This window comes from Nicotiana tabacum, chromosome 17, assembly GCF_000715075.1.
Source record: "Nicotiana tabacum cultivar K326 chromosome 17, ASM71507v2, whole genome shotgun sequence".
Taxonomy (NCBI): domain Eukaryota; kingdom Viridiplantae; phylum Streptophyta; class Magnoliopsida; order Solanales; family Solanaceae; genus Nicotiana; species Nicotiana tabacum.
In genome coordinates, this window is record NC_134096.1 from 97,210,471 (window position 1) to 97,220,240 (window position 9,770).

The following is a 9,770-nucleotide window of genomic DNA, read 5'->3' on the forward strand; positions in this document are numbered from 1 at the left end:
ATAATTTAAAATTAAATTATTTCTAATTAAAAAAGTATGACATTTTTTTGGGGACAGATTAAAAAAAAAGTATAAAACATAAATTCGGACAAAGTATAAAAATTGAAGAATGTCAAACAACTAGAGGGGTTACATTTAGAGGCATTACAAAAAAATAAAGATAAGTGTCACATGCATTAAAACAAAAATATACTTGCTTTGGTGGAGATTGGAGTATGAATAAACTGAAGTAACTTCTCGTTTGTGGACTTTTCAAAAATGAAATATTATTTTTAACTACTTAATCGCAAAAGCGAGAAAGATATAGGTCTAGTTGATAAGCTAAGATGGAAGTTTATACTAAATATGTCTCACTTAATGAATAAACCTAAAGGTCGCTACATGGCAGGATAAAGGTATTGGAGTTTCTTTCTTTTAAATCCCTCGCCATTGAAGATATTCCAATCTATCAATTTTAAAAATTAAAAATTGGTAATCGTGAATTAATGTCCTTTCTTTCTGTTTCATTAATGATTACATATTTAATGAGAGACATTGCAAATAAAGATGCAGCGATTGGCGGCACGAACGCCTGCACTGTCAGACGATTATGCTTGCTCTTTCTATTATTTTTTCCCAATATCTAATTACTCCTAGTCGACTTTTTTGTAGGTAATAAATACGAGTAGTCCTATACCTTCACATAATTAAATTTCTTTTTATTAAAGCATCCAATACTTCTTTTGGTTTGTATTATTTATCTTTTAAGATTATATTTAATAATTTTAATCATAATATTTGTCACTACTTGGAGCAATAAGTTAAATTGAGAAATAAAAAATGAATTATTTCATATTTTCGTAAATCGCCTAATATTTGACTAGTATTTGGGATTAGAGGAACTATTTGAATAGATTAAAGTACAATATTTAAATCACATTTTTATTTTCCAATCGCCTAATCACTTAATCACACAATATTGTCATATTCACATGAGATTTTTTAATTAATTTCTGTAAGAAAATCTAGTTAATATATTTATAATTTTATATTTTAAGGTATTCCAAGATATTTAACAACGTTCTCCTAGCGGAGTATTTCTTTTTGTGTTTTACTCCCGTGCTATTATTTTATATACGTTCACAAGTTTTAAGAACAAAAACTTTATTTAACTAATCAAATTAGATTGATGTGATGCCTTTAAAATCTATAATTATATGTTCAATCAAATATTGCCAACTTAAAATAGATGAGGGAGAGATCATGGACTAACATTAGCTAATGTTGTTTGTTAGGCTAACATTAGCAAGGATCTAGTATACAAATGAACATTACCTATTTAGCACGTTGTTGAGGCTCTGAGGTCCTTTTTGTTAATGTCAAGGGTTCATGCAAGTGTCAAGCTTATCGTCAAAAAACATGAAATGAAGTTCGAAATGTAAATGAAAAAAGATCCTAACAGTAAAGACTATACTCTCACCTTTTTATTTTGTGTGTCTTAATTCAATTAGGCGCGGCCTTTTAAAAATAAAGATTATTTTATTCTTATGATATTAAATTAAAAGTGTGTATAGTATATCATAAACATGTCGGATGAATTCTAAAGTTCCTTATTCTAGTTCTAGTAGTAAAGCGGAAGAAGAGGGAGAACGGGCACAATCCCACTAGTAGTCCGCATTTCCAACTCGAAAGTAATAAAAAAAATAGAAGAAAAAACGGTGTACATTATCTACTAAGAGGAGCAATACTATTTCATTATGGTTGGCTTAAACATGTCATGACATTTTTATAAGGGAGTATCATAAAAGCTACATGAAAACTAAGAAACATAGTACTAAATACAGAAAGGGGAATTTTTTTCTAAACATACTAAATAGGAAAGTAAGACAGATAAATTGGATTGAATAAATAAAAGATAAAATAAGTACAGGGGTCATTTGGTTGGGAAACAAGTTATCTCATGATTAATTATTTTGGGATTAGTTATTTCACCCTAGATAAAAAGATACTAGAATTCCGGGATAACTAATCCCGAAATTATTTATACTACGATTATATCTCAACCAAACATAAGATAAACTCATCTTAAATTTAATCTCGAAATTAATTATTTCTTATTTCTCGTACCATACTAGTCCTAAGAAGTGAATAAAATAAAGCCACTTATTGCAAGTTTATAAAATTGCAAAATTGGGAGTGAATTAAAATTTAAAAGGAGAAGTTAGCTAAGGGGAAAGGCAAAGTCCTAAAGAGATACTTGGAGATCGCACATGATTTCATACTATATGATGTGCTGTGCTGAAATTAATATCTTTATCCCGTCCCTGTCGCTGACCTTTCTTTCTTTTCCAATCTCTCTCTCCTTATTTACTCTCCTTAGCTCTCTCTTCTTTTATTTCAGTGCTAGTACTATACTACTGTCCAATCTCCATTTATCTCTATTAGTGGAAGCAACAGCATATTTTACATAATATAAAGTATCACAATAGCTACAATTTTACTCCCACCTCTGTTCTTTTATTTCTTCTGCCATTTTTTTTTTCCAATGGGTCGATCTCCATGTTGTGATAAAGTTGGTTTGAAAAAAGGACCTTGGACACCTGAAGAAGATCAAAAACTCTTGGCTTATATTGAAGAACATGGCCATGGTAGCTGGCGTGCATTACCTGCCAAAGCTGGTGCGCCTTCAGCTTTTACTGATAGTTGTAAAAATTCTTTAATACGAAAGTTTATATGTTTGGTCGCGCAGTTCTGATTAACTTCGGTTTGCAGGACTTCAAAGATGTGGAAAGAGTTGCAGGCTAAGGTGGACTAATTACCTAAGGCCTGATATCAAGAGAGGGAAATTCACTTTACAAGAAGAACAAACCATCATTCAACTCCATGCTCTCTTAGGGAATAGGTACTCCAGTTTTTCTTATCCTTCACACTTTATTAATTTGTACTCACTTGGTTCACTCTTATGGTTCAAAATTTTTAGAGAAATAATAAAATTGCAGATTCATTTTGAATGCAGCGACTTTAGATTTTGAATTCCTCTTCTTCTTATACAGTGTAGAGGTATTTGACATTTTTAGCTTCGTTTTTTCCACCATTTTCGGAGATCTTTAGTTCAGACATGGAAGATCAGATTGTGAACTCATCAACTATTATGCTTATGCTTGTAATTGTACCTTATTTTTGTTCTTCTAATTACTACAAAACCATATGCATCAGATTTTTTACAAGCTCGAATGGATGACTCGAAATAGTGGACACTCACCCACAATAATTGCCGAACTAATAGCGTGTTTGACCCAATTTTTAAAATTCGGTTATTTTGAAAAATGTTTTTTCAAAAATATTTTTTTTTTGAATTTTTAATAAGAAATATTTTATGTTTGGATAATTAATTTAAAAATTATATGGACTAAATGAAAAGCAATTTGCTTTTGCATTGCATGATTTGTTTCTTTAGCTGACATTAAGATACGTCCAAACTTTGGCATTTTTATGTTCAGATGTGCTCAAATTTCAGTGCACGTTTATTTTTCCAATACACCTGACCTTGTATTTTTCTTCAGCGTTACATTGAAACTGAGGGGTGTTGTACTCTTCCATCGGACAATGGAATTGTCCTTTTGTCTCAAATAGCTAAAAATCTACGTACTCATTTGTTGAATTTTCTATTGTTTCTTTTCACTTTCTTTTTCCAATTACAAAATAAGTCCCTATTCATCGATAAAACCAAAGTTTTTTTGTTTGGTTATTGTAACGAGGCTTTTTCTTACTCTTTAACATATTCTGTCATTTTCTTGTTCTAGGTGGTCGGCCATAGCAACTCATTTGCCGAAAAGAACAGATAATGAGATCAAGAATTATTGGAATACGCATCTTAAGAAACGGCTAGTGAAAATGGGCATTGACCCAGTGACTCACAAGCCCAAGAACGACACCCTCTTGTCCAATGACGGTCAGTCCAAGAACGCAGCCAACCTTAGCCACATGGCTCAGTGGGAAAGCGCGCGGCTCGAAGCCGAAGCTAGACTCGTTAGACAATCCAAACTTCGGTCCAATAGTTTTCAAAACTCATCATTTGCCTCCCAAGAATTTACTACCACTTCACCTTCTAGTCCTCTTAACAAACCAGTTGTTGGGCCCCCTCGATGTCTTGACGTACTCAAGGCGTGGAATGGCGTTTGGACCAAACCAATGAATGAAATTACTGCCACTGGATTGGACCTGGAGGAGTCCCCTACGTCTACACTAGGCTATTTTGATCAAAACGCCCCACATATTTCCACACAAGGGATTAATGGAGGAAATTCTACGGTTTTGTTTGAATTTGTTGGAAATTCGTCAGGATCAAGTGAAGGTGGAATTATGAATAACGAGGAAAGTGAAGAAGATTGGAAAGGATTTGGAAACTCATCAACAGGACAATTACTTGAATACAAAGATGGGATAAATGAAAATTCAGTGTCATTCACTTCAGGACTTCAAGATTTGACTATGCCAATGGACAATACGTGGACAGCTGAATCTCTAAGGTCAAATGCAGAGCAAATTTCCCCTGGCAATTTTGTGGAGACATTTACAGATCTATTGCTTAGTAGTAATTCAGGTGACGGGGGTCTGTCGGAAAACGGCACGGAATCCGATAACGGCGAAGGTGGCGGCGGCGGAAATGCTAGTGAGAATTGTGAAGATAACAAGAATTACTGGAATAGTATTTTTAACTTAGTCAATAATTCTTCACCCTCTGATTCGGCTATGTTCTAATTTAGTTTTTTTTAACTAGTGATTTTGAGTTAATAGTTTCTTATGTTCATGTGTGTGTTACAGCAAATTAATTAATGACTAGTGTGGTGTGAAATTTACAAGTGAGGAAAAAACACCATGTGTAGATTGTAGATTCTCTTCTTTTTCTTTGATCTCATGTTCATTGTCTTATGTCCATAGCTAAATTAAGTGTGTTGGCTCAATCAATTCAACACCCCAACTCTTCCATTTTCTCTTTCCCATTTTCAACTCTCTGATTGACTCAGTCAAAATTCACATCACTCTGCTGTACTGTACCTTTTTTTTTTTTAATCACGCATACAGTTCTACGCTTCTACTTGGCGCTAAGCAGAGGTGAACATAGGTCGGATTGGTTCGAATTTTTTAATTACCAAATCAATGATATCGGGTTTTTAAATATATAAACCAAACCAAACCAACAAAGTCGGGTTTTTCAATCTCGAGTTTTCTCATGTTTTTCGATTTTTTTCGGGTTTTCAGGTTTTTTCCCGATAAAGTCTTCATAACACAAAATATGTAACTTGTGCTCCAAATATTTTTTTAGTCCTAGTAAGATACAACTATCTAATGTATTTTCAAAAAAAAATAACACAATAATATGAGATAAGTCATAGCATTATACTAAAATATTCAATAACAAAGATAATAAAATTGCATAAAGTAAGTATTGCTAATTAATAAGCCATAATAAAAATTAACATAATCTAAAAATACTATATAGGTCATTTTAAAATAAGTATAACTAATAAGTATTATTAATTACATAACTAAGCACTAAAAAAAAGATAAACTAAATTATGCATTTTTATTATAAACCAATGTAAAACTAAAAAAATAGATATTCAACACTATTGTCATTCCTAGTGTTGAATTGAATTTCTTTTGTTAGCATTAGTATTGATTTAAATTTCGTTTGAGTTACTACATTTATGGGTTATAATATTTATTTACCATTCAAGAATAATAAGTCCAAACTTGAAATAATACGTAAAAGTTAAAATTGTGAAAAAGTTTAAGAAATATTTATAAATTATATTACAATAAATATTTATATGTATAAAATATTTTTAAAAATTGTATAAATATATTATCGGGTTGGTTTGGTTTCAGTTTGACTTTTTTTTAGTTAAAACCAAACCAAACCAATTATGGTCGGGTTTTTATGTCTAATACCAAACCAAATCAAACCAAATCACAATCGGATTTTTTTTTTGCGGTTTGACTCGGATTATCGGTTTGGTATGGTTTATCGATTTTCTTTGTATACCCCTAGCGCTAAGGCAGAACTACCACACATTTTAATTACGAAAAAACTTGATATAATCTTTGTTTACCCTTAAAATCGGATAACAATTGAATTTGTAAGTGGTTTAAATGATATGCGGATTAACTTGATACAAAGCGATAAATTAGATTGCAATTGAAATAAATAACGATAAATTAACTGCAAACCACATAAATTGGATGATTTCAGCTTAAGAAAGCAAGCCACCCTTGAGTTGAATGCACTTTTATTGACACAAAGTTAACAAAGGAATAAGAATTTTGAGGATAACAGTAATGTATTGCTTATGAGTATATGTTACAATGTCCTTGATGAATTGTCAAGTCTCCTTTTTATATTAGGGGAGATCTACCTTTTAAAGTATTATTTTATTATTCTATAAAAGGCAAAAGTCCTTGATTTGCTGACCGTTGGTTCCCCTTTTGAGTCGTTCCGTAATTTTCGCTATAATGATTGGTTAATGGCGAGAATCACGGACTCTTGTCGGATGAGTTGGCAAAGCTTTCTTCGAGACCGTTAGAAACAGGACCAGTTACGCCTTCGGTAAATTCGAGGGCAAGTATGATGGTTTCGATGGCTAATTTTGACAATGCTTTGGGTTCGATCTTAATCACCATGTTTCGATCTTGGCTGATTGTGTTAGACATTAGAATGATCTTCGAGCTCGACTTTACCCGATCACAGATATTTCGACCCTCGCCTAATCAGGGAGTTTTGGAAGCTCGATCGAATATCGTGCTCGATTTTATCCGTATACAGATAGTCTTCTCCTTTTTCGGAGAATAGATGACGAGAAACGATATGATCCTCCGATTCTCACTTCAATATATCACGATGTAAGTGATAAAATCATGACGTAACATCCTCTTATTTTTCGGAGAGTAAATGATAAGAAACGATACGAGCTTCTGATTCTTATTTCGATAAATCATGATGTAAGTGATAAGAATAATTGAAACATCCCGTTGGTCCAGTTTTCAAGGCATTAAATGTGTGTCAGTTAACGGTCCGCCACTTCAGGATGCGAACCGCTGTTTGAGAAAACTATAAATACCCCTTAATTAATTCATTTAAAACTTTTACATTCAAACTTTTGCTCATGTACTTTAAGAAAACTTCATCACTCTCATATTCTGGTTTTCTGAAAGCTTACATAAGTTGTCTCCTAATCACTCATCCTCTTTTATCAGCACTTTATTTTCTCCTCTATTTAGAAGCAATGGTAAAGACTTCGAAGTCCGTTCTTCAAAAAGAAAACCCCTCTTACTCACGACCATCTGTTGAGGAAAATGTTTCGTTTGTTGCTGCTAAGGAACCGGCGCCGGACCCCCCTCTGAAAATGTTCGTACCTACGGGGTGCCCAACCTGTGCTGATTTTAAGGTCGAGAAAACCTCCTCGGTGCCGGATCGGTGTGAACCGGTCTCGAGATAAGTCTACTTGGTCACCGAGGACGTCCTCTCCAAGATCAAAGAATGTTGTAACTGGGCTGGCAAGCACGTGGTAGTACCCAAGCCCAAGTAAGCCATTACCACCCATGTGGAGGGTTTTTTGAGTATTCACACTTAACTCTTCACGTTGGGCCCCTTGGACCCGGTCATCGTCGCCTTCTGTAAGAGGTACGAGGTGACCCTTGGTCAAATTCACCCCTCGTTTTGGAGGATAGTAATTCTCATCCACTTCTTTGTGAGCAAGATCGAGGGGTGTCCCTTCACCATCGATCATCTAATGCGTTTGTATAGTCCCCGACTTTATTGAGGGGGATTAATCAAGCTTGCATGTCGAGCCAGTAAGGCCCCATTCTCGACCATCGACGAGGATCAGGACCGAGGCTGGTTGGGCCGATTGTTAGAGTGAAGACCTTGAATTTAATCCCACCCGAAGATATGCCATTTCCTGAAAAATGAAACATGAAACGTAACTATAACCTTGCCTTTAAGATTTTTTTTTATCTCTTTTCCTTTACCTCCCTCCTCATCGATATCTTGTGATGGTGCAACTATTGCTCGGATACCGGATACAGTTCCTCGACTCAAGGAGTGGGTTGAGGATATCGCAACACAAAGATCTTACTCTGAGCGCTCATGGCGTGAGCTTTCGAAGGGCCGTTGGGAGGCTTGTTCTCATGGTGAGATTTTTTTTTCTTTTTTTTTCTTTAGGTTATGTTCGATCTTACTTTTACGCCGTCGATTTCTAACTTATCTTATTTTTCTTTTGCAGATTTACAAAAATATGTTGAAATGAGTCCTCTATCCGGTGATGATGACATTTTCACCGAGCCTCCTGCTCCGAAGCAGGATAAAGAGAAGAAAAAAAGAAAAGCTCTGAGCTCCCCGAGCTCGGTGTAGAAGAAACCGAAGAGGCGGCTGGTGCGCACATTCAAAGAACTTACCAGTGCCCGAGAACTACCATCGGACTCACTCCACCAGTTGAGGGATGAGTCCGAAGAAGAAGAAGAAGAAACCTGGCTCGAACCAGGGCGGCAGATGAAGAGGCAGTGGCCGAGGCCTCCGAACTAGGGGTGCCATTTTTCCCCGAGCCGGTGAGGTTGATAAAGAGACCATGGGCAGTATTCCTCGGGCAGAAGACAATGTACCTAAGGATGCATTTGGGGTGATAGATATCTCCGAGTCACCTTCATTTACTGATTCTATGATAAACGAGGCCTAGACGCTGAAAGGTCACCTCAGCGAAGGGCCCCAAGGAGCAGCAGATTCTTTTAACAACTTCTTCGATGGCTTGGATTCTACCGCCTCTGAGGATGTCACCGGGTTGGGTGACTTACCGGTACCAAAGAAGATATCGTCTCCGGGAGCTGGCAGGTCTTCTTCAAGTCCAAAATTAGTAGACCGATTCCCAGCTCCGAGTGCAGATCCTACCCGAAAGCGGTCAATCGTTATGTCCATTTCGGAGGACGCCCGGTTTTTCTCCACCCCCGTGGGGATTGCCAGTTTTCTACGGTACCTAGTGACTGAAGAGGATCAAGCCAAGATGAACGAGGTGGAAGCGCCCTCCCTATTCAACGAAGCTTAACATGCGTTAAATTGGATAACTTCGAATGCTCCTCTATTATGAACCTAGATTAAGTCGTAAACAATCGTAACATTTTCCTTTGTGCTTGCAGGACTCAGTGCTTCATCACGAGACCTTTCTCTGATATCGAGAGGAGTTAAAACATCACGAGGTCGAGACTTGGGAGCTTACTGAAAAGAGGGATGCTTATAAGCTTCTTAGTGAGAAACTCCAAGTTGAGATAGAAGCGGTTCGGAAGGGGCATGCCGACCTGGTCGAGCAGGTAAGAAGAGTTTTTGAAGTTAGTGACGATGAGTGAGGCACAATGGCTAACGATCCGAACCCGCATGTTCAAAAGAAACTTGACCAGTTCGAGCAGCTCCACGTGGAGGTGCATACGGTCAAAGCTGAGGCCGAAGAATGAAAGAAAAACATGGATCACCTGGCCTCGGAGAAGGAGACTGCCCGAGCACAGTTGGCTTCGGCTGAGGTCCAACTTCGAGATGCAAAGGAAAAAACCTCGGTACAGGCTAAAAAGATCGAGGAGCTCCAATTTCTGCTGAACTTAGTTGTCTTCGGTCAAGAAAATCAGGCCAAGGTGCTTGAGGCGGCCAAGTCAGAGGTCGTCGTCGTCAAGTCCGAAGCTGCTGAAATGGTCGCCCAGTTCAAGGCTGATGCCGAAGCTGCTCAAGATCAATCAAAAAATATAGCCGA

The 9,770-nt window shown here is 36.5% G+C and overlaps 1 protein-coding gene across 1 annotated transcript; it reads left to right on the forward strand.

The window, feature by feature from the left end:
• Nucleotides 1-2,388: 2,388 nt before the first annotated feature.
• LOC107801052 (transcription factor MYB16) lies at nt 2,389-4,947 on the forward strand. Its single transcript, XM_016624320.2, has 3 exons — nt 2,389-2,657; nt 2,752-2,881; nt 3,783-4,947. Exons 1-3 carry the CDS (start codon nt 2,525-2,527, stop codon nt 4,738-4,740), a joined length of 1,221 nt encoding a protein of 406 aa, XP_016479806.1. The 5' UTR covers nt 2,389-2,524; the 3' UTR covers nt 4,741-4,947.
• Nucleotides 4,948-9,770: the final 4,823 nt, after the last annotated feature.

Excerpts from the sequence above, each read along its gene's own strand:
- LOC107801052 (XM_016624320.2), top strand. The coding sequence starts at position 2,525 with ATGGGTCGATCTCCATGTTGTGATAAAGTTGGTTTGAAAAAAGGACCT. Across the intron at positions 2,658-2,751 it reads TGCATTACCTGCCAAAGCTG|GACTTCAAAGATGTGGAAAG; the intron begins GTGCGCCTTCAG and ends TTCGGTTTGCAG. Across the intron at positions 2,882-3,782 it reads CATGCTCTCTTAGGGAATAG|GTGGTCGGCCATAGCAACTC; the intron begins GTACTCCAGTTT and ends TTCTTGTTCTAG.